Here is a 23,539-nt window from a genome sequence, read left to right on the forward strand (position 1 = left end):
GTTTGGTTCTTCCTACATCACAGATTTTTCTGATGCCCAAGTTGGTTTTGATGGCAAATCACGAGTAAATGCCTGAACCTAGGCCATAAGTTATAAAAGTGTCAACTTCTCTGAGCATAGACACTGATATTGTGCAATTTCCCACAGCATAGCCCTGGCAGAGTTCATGTTTTTATTGTTAGAAAATGGACTGTATAATAGTGTAAAAGCTATTGATCCATTCATGCAGGCCAATAAATAATGCTTAAAATGGAACACAGCAAAGCAGGGGTTCTTATAGGCATCAAAAAAATTTTCATAGGACACCATCACTGCCTTCCCCACTGTCTATTCATTGTCCTTCCCAAATGTGGAATGTTTGATTACTGTTATGGATTCCTTGCCCTGCCACCTCTCAGCCCTCCAATTACATTGTGCACTGCATATGGCAGTGGGGACTGGCCCAGTGAAAGTTACCATCAAGCTGTCGGATTACCTTAAGAACCCAACCTTGGAACACTGCCACAGAGCTGTCTGCCCAGCAACCAAGCTGGTGGCGGGGGGGCTATCCGAGAGCTAAACAGTGACAGAGCAGCAAATATGTCACTTAGTGGGAGGTACACTGTACAAAAGCCTGCTATTCATTGATAGTCGGTTATTATTTCCCTGACCAAGGATAGATGACTTTACAATGTAGCTACGCACAGCGAGGATCCTTACTTCAACAAAACAGCAGAATGAAAGGGCTGAAAATTGCTTGGGCCACGATCTCAGTATATTCCTGAATCACGTAGGAAGATTGGCAGAATTCCCCAGGAATCTTATGGTCAAAGATAAAATAATAAAAATATGATCTGGGTAGAGGATAAGGGAGAAAGGTGAATAAGAGAAGAAGAATGGAGGACAGGGAATGTTGGCAACTTTTTGCAACAGTGGTGTTTCAGCAGTCTCTATTGGTATTGGTATGTGAGCCTATTTATTGGTGTTTGTTTCCGTGTCATGTTTTGTATATTGGAAACCACTGAGTTCAGGTGCAGTGAGGTGTGTCTCAACCTGCTACCAATTTGGGGGTTCACATTTCTAATTTACTCAAGGCTGTGGCACTCCTGCTTTAACACTGCTTGTTGGAGGCACCATGCAAGGATTTGGGAATGAGTCTTAAAGTACAGTCTTACTGAGAAACAGTACTTCTGAATATGGTTGAGGAAAATCTGCTCCTCTAGTCCAGGCATCTCCCCCTCTCCTCCCCCTGCTAAGTCTATCACAGTGTCCGACTTTCAGAACACACCTTCCTCTGCCGCTACAGTGCATCGTTCATTCACGAGGAATCCCCACCACCTCCTTCATTTTATTTTGCTCAATTTTGTGCTGACGTTTCCCTTTTTCCCACACTCAGACCCTGCACACTGCACAAACCACAAAAATGTGGAGAAGTTCAGGCACTCACTCGAAATTAGATTCCAGTCCTACTGGATAAACACTAACCCTGCCAAGGGTGAATAGTAAGCAGCTTACATTAACCCTCCTGTGCACCAGCAGTTCTGCTTCCTGTATGTTACCCCTCTCCTTGTTCATCATCCCTCCCGTATGTCCCTTCCCGCTACCCCCTCCCTGTATGTCCCCCTGTACATCTGCCCCCATTCCTGTACTCCCTCTCCCCTCCTTTACACTGCCCCTCCCATGCAAACCCTCCATTGCACCCCCTGACTCTCACACCGTAGCTGAGTAGCCCTGATACATTTGGATTTTACCTGAGAAACCGTCACAAAATTGAAGTGAAAACATTGGGGTGAATTTTAATCTCAAACCAGGTGGGTCAAGATCAGGCGAGATTAAAATTTTTAACATCTCAAACCAGTCTCCAACCTGCCAGGCTTAACAGAGGTGGGGGTGGGGCAGCAGGACTGGGGGGGGGTGGGGGGGGGTCAAGTGGCCATTTAATTATTTTAAGGAAACTGACAGCCCTAGATTGAACATGTTTTCCTGGTTTAGCCATGGCTGGTTGAATTTCCTCAGCCTCTCAAAATCGATCAGCTGAACGGAAACACAGACAGCTTCAGGGAGAAGCACTGCTTGTGGACCAGGAGAGGAATGTGCTTGTTATCCCGCCTCCCCGAGCCCCAACCATCCCAGCTTATCAGTTTGCCTTGGATTGGATACCATCCTCAACCACCCCACCAGGATAGGGTCCTTGGGGTGAGGGATCAGACCTCCCTGGGATCAGGGATCACATTCCCTCTTCCTTCCTACCCCACCACCAGACCCTCACCAGCAGCTGCGGACCCTGTTAGGGGATGCACCCTGCTCCAGAGCACTCCCTCCCCCACTGCAAGCCAAGTTTGTTCACCAGACTAACTTCCAGGTGGGAACGCTCAAAATAAAGTTACAGATGGCCTTCAGTCGGAAAGCGACCATATCAATGTCAGGGTCATTCTGTTCTGATGCACACTTGATGGGAATGAAATTGAGGTTAACACTGTTGCTATACAATCACATGGTGGGTTGCTGCCTGTGTTAAAACAGTGCAGGGAGGAATATCATATGGTCTTTTTAAATGTTGCCACAGGATCTGCCCCAGTTGTTGCCCCAATGCCAGACATCCCACGGTAGTAGTTCTGTTTGCTTAATCAGCCCTGTGATAACATGGGGGATTTGGAGCATGTCATTGCTCAACATTGGTTTCAATCAGATCACAGTCCACCTTCATTTGATTTTAACCACAAAATAGCTTAGTAAATATACTTAGAGGACTGTGGTATTTCAAATTTACCATCCAACTAAAAACTAGGAAAGGTTAAACATCCATGAACTGCAAAGTAAGAGAGATTCCAGTTGATAAATGGTTCCAATCCATGCCTCAATATTGGCACATACAGTATATACTGATGCTCAAACTGGAAGGGCTCTGGTCAGACCCACCATGAGCACTGCGTCCAGATCTAGTCAGACCCACCATGAGCACTGCGTCCAGTTCTGGTCAGACCCACCATGAGCACTGCGTCCAGTTCTGGTCAGACCCACCATGAGCACTGCGTCCAGATCTAGTCAGACCCACCATGAGCACTGCATCCAGTTCTGGTCAGACCCACCATGAGCACTGCGTCCAGTTCTGGTCAGACCCACCATGAGCACTGCGTCCAGTTCTGGTCAGACCCACCATGAGCACTGCGTCCAGTTCTGGTCAGACCCACCATGAGCACTTCGTCCAGTTCTGGTCAGACCCACCATGAGCACTGCGTCCAGTTCTGGTCAGACCCACCATGAGCACTGCGTCCAGTTCTGGTCAGACCCACCATGAGCACTGCGTCCAGTTCTGGTCAGACCCACCATGAGCACTGCGTCCAGTTCTGGTCAGACCCACCATGAGCACTGCATCCAGTTCTGGTCAGACCCACCATGAGCACTTCGTCCAGTTCTGGTCAGACCCACCATGAGCACTGCGTCCAGTTCTGGTCAGACCCACCACGAGCACTGCGTCCAGTTCTGGTCAGACCCACCATGAGCACTGTGTCCAGTTCTGGTCAGACCCACCACGAGCACTGCGTCCAGTTCTGGTCAGACCCACCATGAGCACTGCGTCCAGTTCTGGTCAGACCCTCCATGAGCACTGTACCCAGTTCTGGTCAGACCCTCCATGAGCACTGTACCCAGTTCTGGTCAGACCCACCATGAGCACTGCGTCCAGTTCTGGTCAGACCCACCATGAGCACTGCGTCCAGTTCTGGTCAGACCCTCCATGAGCACTGCGTCCAGATCTGGCCGATCCAACCTTGAGCATTGTCCCCAGTTCTATATCAGAACAGCAGCAGAGTGGTTCTGTTACAGAGACCCAATTAGTGATATATATACATGACTTCAAATGCCACCACAACAGCTGGGAAATTGTTACACGGTTATGGAGCAAGAGCAGAGCAGGGGTATTTGTTTGTGATTGGTACACAGTTGTGGGGATGCAGATTAAATATGCTTAATACATGGCAAAGCTCCATTTTCACTGTTACATCAAACAGTCCTAGGTTAGAAATTTCTAATAACCCTTACATTCCTGTCTCTGCCCATGGCCCTGTTTAACTCATCTGCTGTTGTAATCCTGACTCGACTAGTCTAATGTCTCGCATCTTTCACCTATAAATATCAATTCATTTAAAATTCTGCTCCCCTTATTCCGTACTACATCAAGTTCTAATCAACCAAACCTTGCTGACCTACTTTGGCTCCTGGTCCTCCTACTCCTTCAATTAAAAATTTGCCCCCTTGTAATTAAACTCCTTCACGACCTTACCCATCCCTATCTTGTTGTTCTTCTCCAGACCTACAACCCTTCCCCGAGGAACTCTTCATTCTTTGACTCTGGCCTGTTATTTTTTTTTATTATTCACTCATGGAATGTGGGTATCGCTGGCAGGGTCAACATTTATTGCCCATCCCTAATTGTCCTTGAGAAGCTGGCAGTGAGCTGCCTTCTTGAACCACTGCAGTCCGTGTGGTGTCAGTACACCCACAGTGCTGTTTGGGAGGAAGTTCCAGGATTTTGACCCAGCGACAGTGAAGGAATGACAATGTAGTCCTGTAATCCTGCATCTCAGACAGTTCAGCACTCCCTTAGTACTGATCCTCCAACAATGTAGCGCTCCCTCAATGTTGTCAGATGGGCAGTCCCGAGGGGAGAGAGCTACACTGTCAATGAGGCAATACTGAGGGAGCACTGCACTTTCAGAGTAGCAGTATGGAGGAGCACTGCCCAGTATTTCCTTCATATCCTTTTGCCTGGTGATTGGAATTGTTTTAATTTCCTCCCTCTCTTTCACCACTTGATTTGCAAGCCGGACCATAATGAGAGAGCACTGCACTCTCCGGAGATTGGTACTGAGGAAGCACTGTACTGTCGGAGGGTCAACACTGAGGGGGCTCTGCACTAACAGAGGGTCAGTACTGAGGGAGTGCTGCTCTGTCAGAGGGTCAATATTGAGGAAGCACTGCAATATTGGAGGATCAGTACTGAGGGAGCACCACACTGTCAGAGGGTCAGTACTGAGGGAGCCCCACACTGTGGCAGGATCAGTACTTGGGCTGCTGCACTGTCAGAGGATCAGCTCTGAGAGAGTGCTGCACCGTCAGAGCTATCATCTTTCAAATGCACCTTAAAGCCAAGGTGCTGTCTGCTCATTTAGTTGGATGTAGCAGATCCCAAGAACAGTATTGATCGGGGAACAGGGAAGTTCCCCCACAGAGTTAGGGCCAGCATTCCTCCCTGTAACAACACAACTGACATAAACCCACATGTTCAACACATTGCTGTATTTGGTGGGATCTCACTGTGCAAAATGCCTGGCTCATTTGCTACAGAACAGAAGTAATTACATTTCAAATTAGTTTACTTGGAATTTTTCTGAGAAGTGAGAAGGTGCTATATATGAAGACATGTCCTTTTTTTCATGTGTTTGGTGCAGCATTTACTTTATGCCACTAAAGGTTACTCCTGAATGAAAAATTATTGAACAAGGGAAAGTGGATTTCTGTGCTAGTCAATCAAGGCTTCATTTATTTGTTTCTTGAGCCTGTGTGAAGGCGAGAGGGAGAGAGGACTGCAGAGATAGGATTGGGTACAGGCCAGTGGGAAAACACTGAATAAATCTTTAAACGATTGGCAGGATCACATTACGAGGTCTGAAAATAACAGAGTGATGCCCTTGGGGGACCTGTAACCTGCTCCACACTGTACTCTGCTCTGGATTTACAGCACACGCCTGATCAAACACACTTATCATTCAGCTGCCCATGCCCACTCCTGCCCTGTTACACAGGTGATCTGCTTTCTGTGAGATCTCTTCCTTCTTAGTAACAGAAGTGGCTGTCATCTGTGCCTTTCCCCCCCTCATAGCTCTGCCAAAGGTCAGGAGAATAGGTCATTTTGGAGCTGCCTAGCCAGTAAGAGCCCATGCCCATCCTACCAGCTTGCCTGTTAAATTATCAGTGCCTCAATAACTTCTTTTGCCCTACTCAAATGTCCGTTTTGGCTCAGTGATATCTTTTTCTAAAATCTCAGTAAGAAGATCCTGGCTTCACATCCCACCCCAGAGACTTAAGTACTAAAATCTAGGCTGATACACTGGTACACTGGGGGATTGCCACAATCTCAGAGATATTAAACTAAGACCCCTTCTGTTCTCTCAGCTGATCACTGAAGATTCTGAAGTATGGTTTTGAAGAAGAGCAGGGAAGTTCATCCCCGTTTCCAAGGCGCTATTTATCCATCAAGCAACATCATTAAAACAGATTGTTTTAAATATATTTGTTCATGGGATGTGACTGTTGCTGGCAAGACCAGCATTTATTGCCCATCCCAAATTGTCTTTGAGAAGGTGGTGGTGAGCTGCATCCTTGAACTGCTGCAGTCCGTGTGGTGCCCCCACAGTGCTGATAGGGAGAGAGTTCCAGGATTTTGACCCAGCGACAGCAAAGGAATGCTGATCTAGTTCCAAGATAGCGGGGAGCTTATGGTATAGTGGTATTGTCACTGGGCTGGTAATCCAGAGACCCAGGGTAACGCTCTGGCGACTGGGGTTCGAATCCCGCCACAGCAGATGGTGGAATTTAAATTCAATAAAAATGTGGAATTAAAAGTCTAATGATGATAATTGTTGTAAAAACCCATCTGGTTCATTAATGCCCTTTAATGTCATCCTTACCTGGTCTGGCCTACATGTGACCCCTGACCCACAGCAATGTGACTGACAATTAAATACCCTATGAAATGACCCAGCAATCCACTCAGTTATAGCAAGCCGCTACAAAGTCACAAAAAAGGAATGAAACCGGACGGACCACCCAGCATTGACCGAGGCACTGGAAACGACAATGACAGTCTCAGCCCTGTCGACCCTGAGCCGGCTAGTCTCAAGCAAGTGCCTGACCTGGTCCTTCTCACGGAATCATATCTTACAGATAATGTTCCACACGCCAACGACACTATCCCTGGGTATGTCATCAGTGCTCCTCCATGTTGAACACCACTTGGAGGAAGCACTGAAGGTGGCAAGGACACAGAATGCACACTGGGTGGGGAACTTCAATGACCGAGCTGGCCGAGTCCTAAAGGACATAGCTGGGTCTATGGCAGGTGGTGAGGGAACCAGCAAGAGGGAATATCATACTTGACCTCATCCTCATCAACCTGCCTGCCGCAGATGCATCTGTCCATAACAGTATCAGTAGAAGTGGCCACCGCATAGTCTTTCTGGAGACGAAGTCCCGGCTTCACATTGAGGATACCCTCCATTATGTTGTGTAGCACTGCCACCACGTTAAATGGGCTAGATTTTGAACAGTTCTAGCAACTCAAGACTGGGCATCCATGAGGAGCTGTGGGCCATCAGCAGCAGAATTGTACTCAAACACAATCTGTAACCTCGTGGCCTGGCATATCCCCCACTCTACCATTACCATCAAGCCAGGGGATCAACCCTGGTTCAATGAAGAGTGCAGGAATAGAAGCAGCACCAGGCATACCTAAAAATGAGGTGTCAACCTGGTGAAGCTATAACACAGGACTACTTGGACAAAAGAGCTGAATCAAGAGGTGAGGTAAGAATGACTGCCCTTGACATCAAGGCATCATTTGACCGAGTGTGGCATTAAGGAGCCCTAGCAAAACTGGAGGCAATGGGAATCAGGGGAAAACTCTCCATTGGTTGGAGTCATACCTAGCACAAAGGAAGATGGTTGTGATTGCTGGAGCTCAGTCATCTTAACTCCAGGGCATCACTGCAGAAGTTCCTCAGGGTAGTGTCCTCGGCCCAACCATCTTCATCTGCTTCATCAATGACCTTCCTTCCATCATAAGGACAGAAGTGGGGATGTTCGCTGATGATTGCACAATGTTCAGTACCATTCGCAACTGAAGCAGTCCATGTCCAAATGCAGTAAGACCTGGACAATATCCAGGCTTGGGCTGACAAGCGACAAGTAACATTCGCACCACACAAGTGTCAGGCAATGACCCATCTCCAACAAGAGAGAATCCAAACATTACTCCTTGACGTTCAATGGCATTACCATCACTGAATCCCCCACTATCAACATCCTGGGGGTTACCATTGATCAGAAACTGAAGTAGACTAGCCATATAAATACTGTGGCTACAAGAGCAGGTCAGAGGCTAGGAATAGTGCGACGAGTAACCCACCTCCTGACTCTGCAAAGCCTGTCCACCATCTACAAGGCGGAAGTCAGGAGTGTGATGGGATACTCCTCACTAACAAAGCAGCCCACTTGACTGGCACCCCATCCACAAACATTCACTCCCTCCACCAGCGAAATGCAGTCGCAGCGTGTGCGCACCATCTACAAGATTCACTGCAGGAATTCATCAAGACTCCTTAGACAGCACCTTCCAAACCCATGACCACTACCATCTAGAAGGACAAGGGCAGCAGATAGATGGGAACACCACCACCTGGAAGTTCCCCTCCAAGTTACTCACCATCCTGACTTGGAAATATATCACCGTTCCTTCACTGTCGCTGGGTCAAAATCCTGGAACTCCCTCCCTAACAGCACTGTGGGTGTACCTACATCACATGGACTGCAGCGGCTCAAGAAGGCAGCTCACCACCACCTTCTCAAGGACAACTAGGCAATAATGCTGGCCCAGCCAGCAAAGCCCACATCCCATGAATGAATAAAATAAAGTCAGGATGATGATTGGCTCCAAATATATTTCATTGGCCAAAAGCATTTTGGAACATCCTGAGGTCACGAAAGGCGCAGTAGAAATGCAGACTTTTATTTTATTAATTTGTTCCCCTTGGCTCATTGGACAGCACCCTCTCACATCTATAAGTCAGATTTATGGGCTCGATCCCCATAATTCTGACACTCCCAATGATGTACTGAGGGAGTGCAGCACTGTTGGAGGGTTAGTACTGAGGGTGTGCTGCATTGTCAGTGGGTCAGTACTGAGGGTGTGCTGCATTGTCAGTGGGTCAGTACTGAGGGAGTGCCGCATTGTCAGTGGGTCAGTACTGAGGAAGTGCCGCACTGTCGGAGGGTCAGTACTGAGGGAGTGCTGCATTGTCAGTGGGTCAGTACTGAGGGAGTGCTGCACTGTCGGAGGGCCAGTACTGAGATTGCTGTACTGTTGATGGGGCGGTACTGAGGGAGTGCTGCACTGTCGGAGCGTCAGTACTGAGGGAGTGCTGCACTGTTGGAGGGTCAGTACTGAGGGAGTGCTGCATTGTCAGAGGGTCAGTACTGAGGGAGTGCTACACTTTCAGAGAGTCAGTACTGAGGGAGTGCTGCACTGTTGGAAGGTCAGTACTGAGATTGCTGTACTGTCGATGGGCCAGTATCAAGAGAGTGCTACGCTGTCAGTAGTGCTGTCTTTATGATAAATTTTTAAACCAATGCCCTGTCTCACCTCCCAGCTGAATGTTAATGATCCCACAGCACTATTTATAGTTGTTGCCTTCCTGCGATATGCTAACAGCTCAGACTGGGAAATAAGCCTGAGACCCTCTGGCCTGTACGTCGACGTAGATGGTCTACTCACCATCCTGTATATTACGTAATAAGCACTATGCATTATCTGCTGTGGGTGCTTTATGTTAAATGAAACCAGTGTTTTTATCTCTTTCAGAGTAATTGCCTTTGACAGCCAGCTATCAGGACGAGCTCTGAAGACAAACTTGGCTGAATCGGTCCCATCGAATAGCACAGGTGAGACATCGACAGTATTAGGTCAGTTTCACCCAATAGCAATTATCGACAAGCCACAGTTGTAACTATGGCGATACCATTTTACCTCTTTTAGAGTCAACCAAATAAACTAAATCAACAAAATAAGTGATAAAGTAAACACAGCCCTTAAATTAGGATAGCTGTAAAACCAAAGGCAAAATTTAAAGAAAACTCACAAACATCAAACTAAAATGTGATTAAGAAGGTCAATAAAGCACCCCAGTCCCCGCAGTGCCCACTGGGTATGGAAGGCCTCGACGGTGCTGGCAGACACCATGTGCTCCCTCCCCAGGGACACCCGGCTGCGAACATCACCGCGGAAGAGGGGCAGACAGTCGAGTCGGACAACCCCCTCGACCACCCACTGCGTGATACCATTTTAGCCACAGTCATTGATTTTAGTGGAAACTGCTTCGTGCACACTGCAGGTGTAAATGTATTTCACCTGTGTAGAGCAAACAACTCCATCATTCAGTAAACAAGCAAGTAAAGCAACCACAATGATCAGAACACACTTACACATTCTGCTTTCCTTCTCACCACTTTACCAGTTAATGCACAGATAGTTAAAATTCACGTAAACAACTCGTAGGAATGAATATTGAGATCACACAATTGGTAATAGTGTCCATTGCACATTTTTATTTACTACTAATTAGCCACATCTAGATTTTCAATTAACCAAATGTAATTGAAGTTAATCCAACGGTACTCTGTTAGGACAAAAACAGAAATACCTGGAAAAACTCAGCAGGTCTGGCAGCATCGGCGGAGAAGAAAAGAGATGACGTTTCGAGTCCTCATGACCCTTCAACAGAACTGAATGCCAGACCTGCTGAGTTTTTCCAGGTAATTCTGTCTTTGTTTTGAATTTCCAGCATCCGCAGTTTTTTGTTTTTATCTTTTGGTACTCTGTTAGGAGCAGCTACTTATACGGTCTGAGACCCGAGAAGGTGGGGAGTGAGGCGAGAGAAAGCACAAGGGAGAAAAGAAAAAGAAAAGAGAGACAGACACTGAGCACGCAGTGGGGGAGTGGGGCGAGGCGAGGGAAAGAGAGCCAAAGGGCAGGATAGAGAGACAGAGGGAATACAAGATAAACATGAGAAAGCAAACAGTCTGTCAGCTGCTTTCAGCTTTCTCTATTTCCCAGTTTTCATCCTGTTTCAACAGTCTGGGCAGCAGTTCTTTCTTTCTATTTATTCTCAGGATGTGGGTGTTGCTGGTAAAGCCAGCATTTACTGCCCATCTCTAATTGCCCTTTACAAGGTTGAACCGCTGAAATCTGTCTGATGAAGGTCCCCATAGTATTGTTGGTGGGAGTCCCAAGATACTGGCCAGAATTTTACATATTAGTTTTGGCTGAGCAGCCAACCCAGAAGAACGTTCAATCGCGCATGATAATGTTGGGTGCGTGTCCCAATGTCATCATGCACTTGTATGATGTTATGATCAGCAGGTGCATGTGGGAATCGGCAGAGCGCCTGCCAACAGCTAATCAGCCACTTAAGGCAGTGAAAAGGGCAGTTGACTGGAATTTTATGTTGCCCGTGTGATTATTTAGTCGCTGTATGGGTAACACAGGCAGGCGGCCATCCCATGTTTTCACTTTTCTCATCCAAGGGCTGAATAAAAGGGGGCAGGAGCATTAGCAATGTGAGTTGTTAGGAGTTCAAGTGAGAGTTTGCTATTGCTTTAATGTTGAGATTTCAGACCTTTTCCTCTGGTTTTTTCTGAAGTATTTGCTTTGTTAACCTTGTTCTGAGGACTCCTTTTGGTTTTGTCAACTCTGTTGGAGCATTTCCACCCAGTGCAGCCTTCAGTGCATGGGCCAGTGCCATGTGCATCTCAGCTGATGGGGATTGTGTACTCTACTAGGGGTAACTCCTCTGAGGATGAAGAAAGGGGCAGAAGGGAGAGGAGGCCAGATGTCCACAGGTAGTGCCACAGGGAGAGACCTGTGGGAGGAGAAGCACAGGCACAGGGGGTGCACGGACAGCAAGGCAGATGGGGCTGCAAAAGGCACCACAATCCTGCAGCCAGAGTGTACAGGCAGCAACCCAGCCAACTCAACATGTCCGAGGTCCAGTGCCACAGGAGATTCTGCCTCTCTAGGGATATCGTGACATCATTATGCCTGATGATTGTGCTGAAGATCGCCTCCAACTGTGTGGGTGGGGACCCAATGCCAGTGACTCTGAAGGTCACAGTAGTCCTCAATTTTTATGCACCCAGATCTTTCCAGGGGTCAGTGGAATGGAGTGTGTTCACGTGTGGAGTGTCCAAATCAGCTGTCCATAGCTGCGTCAAGTTCGTAACTGATGCTCTGTTCAGATGAGTCCTCACATTTGTTTATTACCGGATGGACAAAGCCAGCCAGGCTGAGCAAGCCAGAGGCTTCTCAGCGATTGCTGGGTTCCTGCATGTCCAGAGTACCATAGGCTGCACTCATGTGGCCATCAAGGCACCAGCAGGGCAGCTGGGTGCCTTTATGAACAGGAAGGGTTATCGCTCCATGAACGTGCAGGTAGTTTCCAACCACAAGACTCAGATTCTGTAAGTCTGTCCAAGGTGCCAGCTCTCATGATGCATACATCCTGCGACACTTCCAGGTGCCAAGGCTGTTCATGGCTCCAGCTGAGTCCATGACCAAATACAACAAGACCTGGACAATATCCCGACTTGGGCTGACAAATGGCAAATAACATTCACGCCACATAAGTGTCAGGCAATGACCATCTCCAACAAGAGAGAATCCCATTGCCCCTTGATGCTCAATGGCATTACCATCACCGAATCCCCCACTATCAACATCCTGGGGGTTACCATTGACCAGAAACTGAACTGGACTAGCCATATAAATACTGTGGCTACAAGAGCAGATCAAAGGCTAGGAATCGTGTGATGAGTAACTCACCTCCTGACTCCCCAAAGCCTGTCCACCATCTACAAGGCACAAATCAGGAGTGTGATGGAATACTCCTCACTTGCCTGGATGAATGCAGCTCCCAAAACACTGAAGAAGCTGGACTTCGTCCAGGACAAAGCAATCCGCCTGATTGGCACCACATCCACAAACATTCACTCCTTCCACCACCGATGCACAATAGCAGCAGTGTGTACCATCTACAAGATGCACAGCAGGAATTCACTAAGGCTGCTTAAACAGCACATTCCAAACCCATAACCACTACCACCTAGGTGGACAAGCGCAGCAGATAGATGTGAACAGCACCACCTCAAAGTTGCCCTCCAAGTCACTCACCATCCTGACTTGGAAATATATCGCCATTCCTTCACTGTCACTGGGTCGAAATCCTGGAACTACCTTTCTAACAGCACTGTGGGTGTACCTACACCGCATGGACTGCTCATCAGCTCACCAGCACCTTCTCAAGGGCAATAATGGATGGGCAATAAATGCTGGCCCAGCCAGCGAAGCCCACATCCTGTGAATGAATTAAAAAAAGCTCGTATTCCATGTCTAGGGCGTACATCTCAAACCTGGACAGGATCAGGATGTTGGGTACTCTGCCACCTTTTTGTGTGCACTCCAGCACATTATGGCTTCTCTTCTTCTGAATGTAAACAAGTGTATTCATTAGTCCGTCCTCTACCTGCACCTTTCCAGCCTCATGACACACCTGTCCCCGCCCCACTGGCAATCTAGCTTGAGGTGCCCACCAGATTGGCACTCCTCATCCTTCTGTGCGCACAAGGTGAGCAGCAACATCTTCCACCATTGGCAAGCACAGGGATATGTGCCATTTGGCACAATGCATCTCACACCCCTGAGGACTGCAACCTCCAAGACATCCATACTCAGTACCATGCCAAGTTGGTACTCACCTTTGCGGAACACAGAAGATCATTGAACTGTTTCCGGCACTGAATCCATGTGCAGCGCACCATATCATTTCTGCTCACCTGTGCAGCACTTCCATCCAGGCCGCCTTCATCTTGTGGGGTGACCCTGTTGCCATCCCACACTCCGAGCATTTCACGCCGGCCACTCACTGCCTCCACTAGAGCGCACTGGCAGTCATGAGAATTGTGTGGCAGAGTGCCCACCAGCATTGGCATCCCACCTGCCGTGCCCACTGGGTGCTGAGGCCATTGCTTATGCCAAATTTTCCAGTCTCGCATCGACAGATCTGTTCGGCTCCTCCCCAACTCCTGGCAGCCTTCAGGGAGCTGCCTGGGCTTGTTTTAACCCCCCTCCTGGTCACCATTCCACCTGGCGCCCACCACACTCCCACCCCCGCCAGTGGTGCTGCACCAGTGTCCGGCACGTTTCACACCTTAATTATCCAGCCAGTGTGAAATCTCGTTGTTCCGACGCTCGTGGGCAGAAGCAGACACCACGGTCACTTCTGGGCCCACTGATCACACACGCCGGATGAGCGTGAAATTCAGGCCACTGACCCGCTGGTGATTCAGGAACAGTGATAGCCCCATGTGAGGATTACATATCCTTGTTGCCATGACATTACTGCCCTTGCCCTTCTTGGTCATGGATGTCTGATGGTCAAACGGGTAATTACACCAGCTAACCACCCCCTCCTCCATTCACTTAAATGCAACACAGTTCCAGATACCCAGCTGCAGTATTACTGCCCAGTGTGATGGGAGAGAATGCGAAGGGATGCATGCAACACTGCTGTCACAAACTGCAGAGAAACAAGAGAAATATCCAGGAATGAAGAGGCTATTTGGGGCAATCGACCAGGACTCGGATCCAAGCCTCCCCCTGCACTCTACCCTTCACCTTGGTCCCCAGCAATCTACCCAAATCACTCTTGAATTTTCCAACACTAATCTCCTCCAGTGTCTCCATTGGCAGTCTATTCCACATGTTTCCCACCCTCCAGTGTGCAATAGTTAAATTTTAATTATTCTTCCCTCTTCTGAGTTTAAATCCTTGAATTATGGTTTTGAAATGCTGTCAGCAATGCCTTCTCTGCATCCTCCGCATTCAGTGGGAGGACTGTCAAACAGCTCCACAAGCATTCAGGGAAAACACCTGCAAAATCAACTTTGATGGAGTTGGACAATGTGTCTAGATGGCCAAAAACCTCAGTCACCCCTGTGCCAAAACTAAGCTGACCTCCATTAATATACATGATCTACAGTTTGTAGATGACTGCAGTATTATTGCCACTCTGCATTTGATTTGTAAGCTGCCCTCGATCTCTTCAATTCTGCGTACAAGACACTCTGCCTGTCCTTGAATGTTGCCAAAACAAACTCATGTATCAACCCACACCTGGTCAGTCAAATAACCCACCTCCCATATACGTTGACGGAGAGACTCTGGAATATGTTGAGCACTTCCCATACAGATCAGTTACCGTCACCACCCTCCTGTACCGCAGTGAGACCTGGACTGTATATCAGCGATACATAAGGGCGCTGGAGAAATTCCATCAGCAGTGCCTCTGCAACATCCTTTGGATTCAATGGGAGGACCATCAAGCAAATGCTAGTGTCCTCCTTAAAGCCAGTTCCACAAGCATTCAGGGAAAACTCCTGCAAAATCAATTTAATGGACTGTTTGGGTGGCTGAATACCATCTTGCCTGCCAAGCTCCATTTTCTCAACTCTCAAATGGCTAATGTCCTCGGGGAGGACAAAGAAAATGCTTCAGAGACGTCCTGAAGCTCTCCTTGAAACGTGGTAGTATTGACATTAATAACTAGAAGGAGCTTGTTACTGATCATTCAAAATGGAGACAGCTTGTCCACCAAGCTGTATCACGCTGGGTCAAAATCCTGGAACTCCCTCCCTAACAGCACTGTGGGTGTGCCTACAACACATGGACTGCAGCGGTCCAAGAAGGCAGCTCACCACCACCTTCTCAAGGGCAATAATGAATGGGCAATAAATGCTGGCCCAGCCAGCAAAGCCCATATCCCATGAATGATTAAAAAAAACACTTTGAGTCATCATCTCTTAATATGAGGCAGGGTTGTTGCAGAGAAGGAACAAAAAGGAAGCAAACCCTGTACTCTGGATCCCAAGACCTCATGTTATGCCCTGCCCCATGTATCCAAAGAACTGGGGGTTGAGAATCAATCTGTTCAGTCACATGAAGATCCATGGCAGAAACTCGTGACTCTGAGTAGACGTCTTCTTCAAATCGATGGATAGCGAACAATGCTGATCATCTGCAACTATGCCCTTTATACCCAAGTCCAGGCCATTAATATATATCAAAAAGAACATTTGTCCTAATACCAGTTCCTGGGGAACACCAGTGTATACTTTGCTCCAAAAAACAACCATCCACACTAATCTCTCCCTTCTGTTTCTTCGCCAATTTTATATCCATGCTGCCACTGCCCCTTCAATCTCAGTGGTTTCAATTATGCTAACAATTCTATTAAAATTTTGAAAGTCCAAACATATATCCAACATACTGCACCTTTTCAACCCTCCCTGTTACTTCATCAAAGAACCTAATCAAGTTAGTCAAACACAATTTGCCTTCAACAAATCCATGCAAGATCTTTATTAACCCATATGTTTCCAAGTGCCAATTAATTTTGTCTCAGATTATTGTCTCTCAAAGTTTCCTAATGATCAATTTTAGGCCGATTAGCCTATTGTTGCCGGATTTATCACCCTTATTTGAATTAGCGTGTAACATTTGCAATCCTCCAGTTCTGGCACTGATCCCATACCTGAAGAAAATTGGAAGATTGTGACCCTCAGCACGCTTCCCAGAAAACACAGTTTTATTTTAACGGCCCTCTGACTTTTTCTCAAGGTTGCTCCTAACAGTGTCCTGGAAATTAATCTTCAACTCCTAGAAATTCAAGGGCAGCCCCGATGTTTGCCCTGATGGTAGCAGACATGTATAACAGATTGCAAGTAAAATCAGAAGTACAGTAGGTCATGTGTCATTAATTCCTTTTTGAAAAGATGCCTAGTTGAATAAGCTAGGGTTAAGGACAACACAGAAGGTTATACGTCCAGATTTAAGCTGTTAAAAACACTGAAATACAATAGGACCCTGTGAGTAGCATAAGGGAATGTGGCTGATCAGGATTAGACAGCGCAAACTTTAGTGTTCATTTGAAGTTCTGGAGTTCTTGCTGAATTGCTTTCAAGAGCTGGGAAGAATCTTCCAAGCTCTGCCTTCCCTCAAACTCCTACCTCTGGCTGTTTAGCTCCCTGCAGAGCTGAAATGGATTGCCAAGAACCCACAACTCAGCATCAACAGCCCACCTGAATCAGGGCACCAAGCGAGCCTTTCCTTTGTGTACTTGAAGTATTGAATTGCTGTGACAGGTGGCCTTAAGACTGATGGGCATCTCTGTGTACACACAAGATCACCAACTGATAGGCTTGACTCTTAACTGCCCTCTGAAATGGCCAAGTTAGCCACTCAATTCAATACAGATTTAAAAACTGTGTTAACGGACCCTCACTCTCTGTTAACAGGCTCCCACCCTGTGTTAACGGACCCTCACCCTCTGTTAACAGGCTCCCACTCTGTGTTAATGGACCCTCACTCTCTGTTAACAGATTCTCTGTTAACGGACCCTCACTGCCCCCACTCTGTGTCAGTGGACCGTCACTGCCCCCACTCTGTGTTAATGGACCTCCACTCTGTGTTAGTGGACCCTAATTTCCCCCACTCTGTGTTAATGGACCTCCACTCTGTGTTAGTGGACCCTAATTTCCCCCACTCTGTGTTAATGGACCCTCACTGCCCTTACTCTGTTTTAATGGACCCTTACTTCCCCCACTCTGTTTTAACGGACCCTCACTGCCCGAACTCTCTGTTAATGGATGCCCACTCTGTGCTAGTGGACCCTCACTACCCCCACTCTGTGTTAATGGATCCCCACTCTGTGTTGGTGGACCTTCACTGACCCCATTCTTTGTTGGTGGACCCTCACTGCCCCCATTCTGTGTTAGCTCAGTGAGGGTCATTAATAGAGAATAGGGGCAGTGAGGGTCCATTAACACAGAGTGAGGGCAGTGTAGGTCCATTAACACATTTTTTGAAATTTTTATTGAACCGAGTGGCTTGCTAGACCATTTCAGAGGACAGTTAAGGATTAACCACATTGTTGTGGGCTTGGAGTCACAGATAGATCAGACCAGGTAAGGATGGCTGATTTCTTTCTCTAAAGGGCATTAGTGGACCAGGTGGGTTTTTACAACAATCAATGATAGTTTTATGCTCAAATTACTGAGACTAGCTTTCAATTCCAGATTTATTAATTGAATTTATATTCCACCATCTGCCATGGGGATTTGAACTCTTGCCCCCAGAGCATATACTGGGCCCCTGGATTACTAGTCCACTGACATTACCACCGTCTCCCACAAAGTGAGAGCAGTGAGACTCCATTGGCACAAAGTGTAGGCACTAAGGGTCCGTTAATACAGATTGAGGGTCCGTTAATACAGATTGAGGGCAGTGAGGGTCCATTAACACAGGATAAGAACAATGAGTTTCCTGCAGTGCAGGACAATGGCAGTCAGGATCCTGTAATGCAGGATAAGCACAATGAGAATCCTGTAACAGTGGGTACTATCCTTGAGATGCACTGCAGCAACTTGTTAGGTTTCCTTCCACAACATCTTCCACCTCTAGAAGAAGAGAAGAGCAGGAGCTGGGTTCTCCGCCCTCTCTAAGTTCCCCTTCAAGTCGTACATCATCCTGATGTAGAACTACATTGGCCTTTCTTACTGTCGCTGGATCAAAGTCCTGCAAATCCCTTAACAGCATTGTGGGTGTACCTACACCTCATAGACTGCAGCAGTTCAACAAGGTGGCCAACCACCACACTTAAGATAAAGGATGAATTAACTCAGCTCCTGACCACATTTCAGCCTCCGCCCAAGCTTGGACTAAACTGAATTCCAGAGGTGAGTAGGAGTGACTGGTTTTGACACCAAGTCAGCATTTGACCAAGGAGGCCCTAGCAAAATTGACGTTGATGCCAATTGGGGGAAAACCTCTCCGCTGGTTGGAGTCAGACTTAACTCAAAGGACGATAGTTGTGGTTGTTGGAGTTCAATCATCTCAGTCCTAAGACATTGCTGCAGAAGTTCCCCTCCAAGCTACTCACCATCCTGACTTGGAAATATATCGCCGTTCCTTCACTGTCGCTGGGTCAAAATCCTGGAACTCCCTCCCTAACAGCACTGTGGGTGTACCTACACCACATGGACTGCAGCGGCTCAAGAAGGCAGCTCACCACCACCTTCTCAAGGGCAACTAGGGATGGACAATAAATGCTGGCCCAGCCAGTAACACTCATCCCCTGAATGAATAAGAAAAATCTAGAGATGGGCAATAAATGTAGCAACACCGACAGCCAATGAATGAATAAATAAGGGCATCGAGGGTCTACCCCTAACACAGATCAGGTAAGGATGGCATGTAATAGGAATCTCCAGATCAGGATGAAGTGGGTCCTCTGACCCTCCATTTTGCAGGTATTCGTGGCCACTTTTTGTGTCTGAATTTCAGTACCTTACGTGAATTTTTTAAACTGTCATATCTGCTAAATAGAAGCTCTTATTGCTGTGCCATTTCCACCCATTTTTTGGATGGGCTTTGGGTACGGAACTTGCTCTTTCTCACTCACTCTCTCTTGCTCCCTCTCTCCAGCTCTCTCCCTCTCTCTAGCTCTTTCTCTGTCTCTTTCGCTTTCTCTCTCTCTCACTCTCCATCTCACTAGCTCTCTCTCGCTCTTGCTCTCTCTCTTTCTCTCCCTCTCTCTCGCTCTCTCACTCTCTCTAGCCCTCTTAAGGTGTCTCTCTCTCTGTAGCTCTCTCGCTCTCTCTGTAGCCCTCTCCCTCTGTAGCTCTCCCTCTTTCTCTGTAGCTCTCTCTACCTCTGTCTCTCTATCTTTAGCACTCTCTCCTTCTCTCTCCCTCTCTCTTCCTCACTCTCTCTCTCCCTCACTCTAAGTTGCTCTCCCTCTCATGCTCTCTCTCTAGCTCACTCTCTCTCTCTCCCGCTAGGTTGCCCTCTCTCCCTCCAGCTCACTCGCTCTCTCCCTCTAGCTCGCCTTCACTCTAGCTCACTCTCCCTCTAGCTCAGGCTTTCTCCCTCTAGCTCCCGGTCTCTCTCTCTAGCTTTCTGGCTCTCTCTTTCTCTCTAGCTCACTCTCTCTCTCTCTAGCCTGTTCGCTCTCTCTAGCCCACTCGCTCTCACTCCAGCTCACTCGCTCTCTCTAGCCCACTCGCTCTCTCTCTAGCTCGCTCTCTCACTCTAGCTCGCTCTCTCACTGTAGCTCGATCTCTCACTCTAGCTCGCTTTCTCACTAGCTCGCTCGCTGTCTCTCTAGCCCACTCGCTCTCACTCTAGTTCGCTCACTCTCACTCTAGCCCGCTCACTCTCACTCTAGCTCACTCTCACTCTAGCTTGCTCGCAATCACTCTAGCCCACTCGCTCTCACTCTAGCTCGCTCGCTCTCTCTCGAGCCCACTTGCTCTCACTCTAGCTCGCTCGCTCTTTCTCTCTAGCCCGCTCGCTCTCTCTCTAGCTTGCTCGCTCTCTCTCTAGCCCACTCGCTCTCACTCTAGCTCGCTCACTCTCTCACTAGCTTGCTCGCTCTCTCACTAGCTCACTCGCTCTCTCTCTAGCCCGCTTGCTCTCACTCTAGCTCACTCGCTCTCTCTCTAGCCTGCTTGCTCTCACTCTAGCTCGCTCGCTCACATTCTAGCCCGCTTGCTCTCACTCTAGCTCGCTAGCTCACACTCTAGCTCACTCTCTCACTCTAGCTCGCTCGCTTTCACTCTAGCTCATTCGCTCTCACTCTATCCCGCTCGCTCTCACTCTAGCCCGCTCGCTCTCACTCTAGCCCGCTCGCTCTCACGCTAGCCCGCTCGCTCTCACGCTAGCCCGCTCGCTCTCACTCTAGCCCGCTCGCTCTCACTCTAGCTCGCTCGCTCTCACTTTAGCTCTCTCTCTCACTCTAGCTCTCTCTCTCCCTCTAGCTCGCTCGCTTTAGCTCACTCACTCTAGCACACTCACCCTAGCTTGCACTCTCTCTCTCTAGTTCACTCGCTGTCTCTAGCTCGCTCTCTCTACTTTGCTCGCTCTCTCTCCTCGCTCGCGGTCTCAAGTTTGCACTTTCTACCTCTAGCTCGCTCTCTCTCCTTGCTCACTGTCTCTAGTTCGCACTCTCTCCCTCTAGCTTGCTCTCTCTACTCGCTCACCCCTGCTACCTCGTTCGCCCTCTCTCTCTCTTGTCCCCCCAGCTCACTCTCTCTATAGCTCTCTCGTTCTCACTCTTTCAAACTCTCTCTCTAGCTCTCTCTCTTTCAAACTCTCTTTCACTCTAGCATGCTCTCTCACTTTCTCTCACTTTCTCTCTTTCAAACTTTCTCTAGTTCTCGCTCTCACTTTAGCTTGCTCTCTCTCTCTCTAGCTCTTTCATTTTCCCTCTAACTCTTGTTCTCCCCTTAGCTCTCTTGCTTGCTCTCTCTGGCATGCTCTCTCTCTCTCTCTCTAACTCTCTGTCATTCACTGTTGCATGCCTCCCTGTGCCAGTGTCAGGAATCCCTTGGATATTAAATGAGTTGCTGGCTCATTGCCCAGATGCAGGAGTCAGGATATCAGATGACTATGGAGCAGCTGTTAAAGAGTCTGCCGAGATCAGGTGTCCGATTGTAAATGCGCTCGAAGCAAGACAGCTACACTCACTGCCACAAGGATTTAGTAAGAGGATTTTTCTTTGCTCATTAAGCTGAGAGGTGGAAGTGCTGGAGGATTACACGTAGTTTCCATTCAGCAGCTGGTAATATGGCAGTGAGCAGCAAGTATTTAATGAACTCTGCAAAACAGGCCATTCTCAGAATAGTTTGCAAATAAAAGCAAAACTATATTTATAAAATCCAGAAATATGATCAGCACCGAATAGAGAAAAGATAGGTCAGTATATCTGAACAAGAGGCTTCATCTAATACCAGTACTGGGCAATTTCCTTTTATTTATTTGGCATTGCTGGCTCAGCCAGCGTTCAATATCCATCCCTAGTTGCCCCTTGAGAAGGTGGTGGTGAGCTGCCTTCTTGAATCGCTGCAGTCCATTTGGTGTAGGTACACCCACAGGTGCTGTTAGGAAGCGAGTTCCAGGATTTTGACCCAGTAACAGTGAAGAAACGGCGATATATTTCCAAGTCAGGATGATGAGTGACTTGGAGGGGAACTTCCAGGTGGTGATGTTCCCATGTGTCTGCTGCCCTCGTCCTTCGTGGGTTTGGAAGGTGCTGTCGAAGGAGCCTTAGTGAGTCGCTGCAGTGCTTCTTGTAGATGGTACACACTGCTGCTACTGTGTGTCTGTGGTGGAGGGAGTGAATGTTTAAACCAAAGGCGGTTTAGTTTTGATTTACTGAAAGATCCCAAGGCTGACACTAGGAGAGCCAAAATGAACAAAAGAGACGAGATAAGTCAGGGAGTAGCAACCAGGCTGTCTTCAGTTTCAAAAGCCTATAGATTGTGTGGAGTGGGATGGGAGCATTGGTTGGAATTTACAGCTAGGAATAACATTAGAAAGAGTAACATGGTACTTTATTGAAGATGGTAATGGGATACAATTTTGTCAGCAACTCCACTGGAGGAGCAGAGAGGTTTCGAGATCCAAGGACAGAAATCACAAATTGCTAGTTGCACAGCTACATAAATAATTAAATAGGTTAGTGGAATGTTGGCCTTTATCTCGAGAACAGTGATATTCAAAGGGGCAAAAGTTACATTACAGTTGTACAGAGCCTTGATTGGACCCCATCTGGAGCAACTTCTCAGTTCTGGGCACTGCACCTCAGGAATGACATAATGGCCTCAGAGTGGCCGTAGCACAGATTCACCAGGGCTAAAAGGGTTCAATTATAAGGACAAGTTGCGCAAGCTTGGCTTGTAATCTCTTGAGTTTAGAAGGGTGAGGGATGATTGATCAAAATATTGAAGATGATTAAAGGATTTGGTATGGTAGGTAGAAAGTATTGCCTCTCGTCAAGGAATGTCCAGAACAAAGGGTCGGAACCTTAAAATTAGAGCTACACTGTTCAGGGGTGTTGTCAGGAAGCATTTCTTCACACAAAGAGGGGTATCTGGAAATCTGTCCCACAAAAAACTGTTGGGGTCGAGGGTCAATTGAAAATGTCATTGAGATTGATGGATTTTTGTTAGGTAAAGATATTAAGAGTTACAGAACCAGGCAGTCTTGAGGGTTGATTGGCCTCCTCCTGTTTATGTGGGACGTGCCTGATGTGTTTTGACCGGTGGATTGGTCATGCTGGCAGAGAGAGGGGGAAGATTACAACGTCTTCAGTTCACATAAATACTATCTTGGACATGCTATTGATATCTCACTGTAAAGAGAATAACAACTTGAATTTATATAGCATCCTTAACTTCATGAAACATTTGAAGATGTTTCAAAGGAGCATTATAAAACAAAATTTGACACTAGGCCTCATAAGGAGATATTAGGTCAGATGACCAGAAGCTTAGCTAAAGAGGTAGATTTTAAGGAGTGTCTAAAAGGAGTAAGAGCAGTAGCGAGACAGATGGATTTAGGGAGGGAATTCCAGAGCTTAGGACCTAGACAGCTGAAGGCATGGCCAATAGTGGAGTGATTAAAATCGGGGATGCCTAAGATGCCGGAATGAGAGGAGCACAGAGACCTCAAAGGGCTGTGAGCTGCAGGTGGGGGTGAGGCCATGAAGGGATTTAAAAACAAGGAAGAGAATTTTAAACTTGGGGTGTTCCTTAACCGTGAGCCAACAAGCAAGCGTGTGGGTGACAGATAAACAGGGTTGGTGTGACTTAGGACACAGGCAGCAGGTTTTTG

General features: G+C 47.6%; 1 protein-coding gene across 1 annotated transcript in view; it reads left to right on the forward strand.

Annotated features, from left to right (window-relative positions):
- Positions 1-23,539, forward strand: part of LOC121292387 (tubulin polyglutamylase TTLL5-like) — a 172,555-nt gene that overhangs the window by 142,486 nt on the left and 6,530 nt on the right. The window contains exon 7 of the mRNA XM_041214237.1: positions 9,617-9,696. Within this exon, the coding sequence (XP_041070171.1) occupies positions 9,617-9,696 (80 nt within the window). The remainder of the gene's footprint in view (positions 1-9,616; positions 9,697-23,539) is intronic.

This window comes from Carcharodon carcharias, chromosome 20 (assembly GCF_017639515.1).
Source record: "Carcharodon carcharias isolate sCarCar2 chromosome 20, sCarCar2.pri, whole genome shotgun sequence".
In the NCBI taxonomy this organism is placed as follows: Eukaryota; Metazoa; Chordata; class Chondrichthyes; order Lamniformes; family Lamnidae; genus Carcharodon; species Carcharodon carcharias.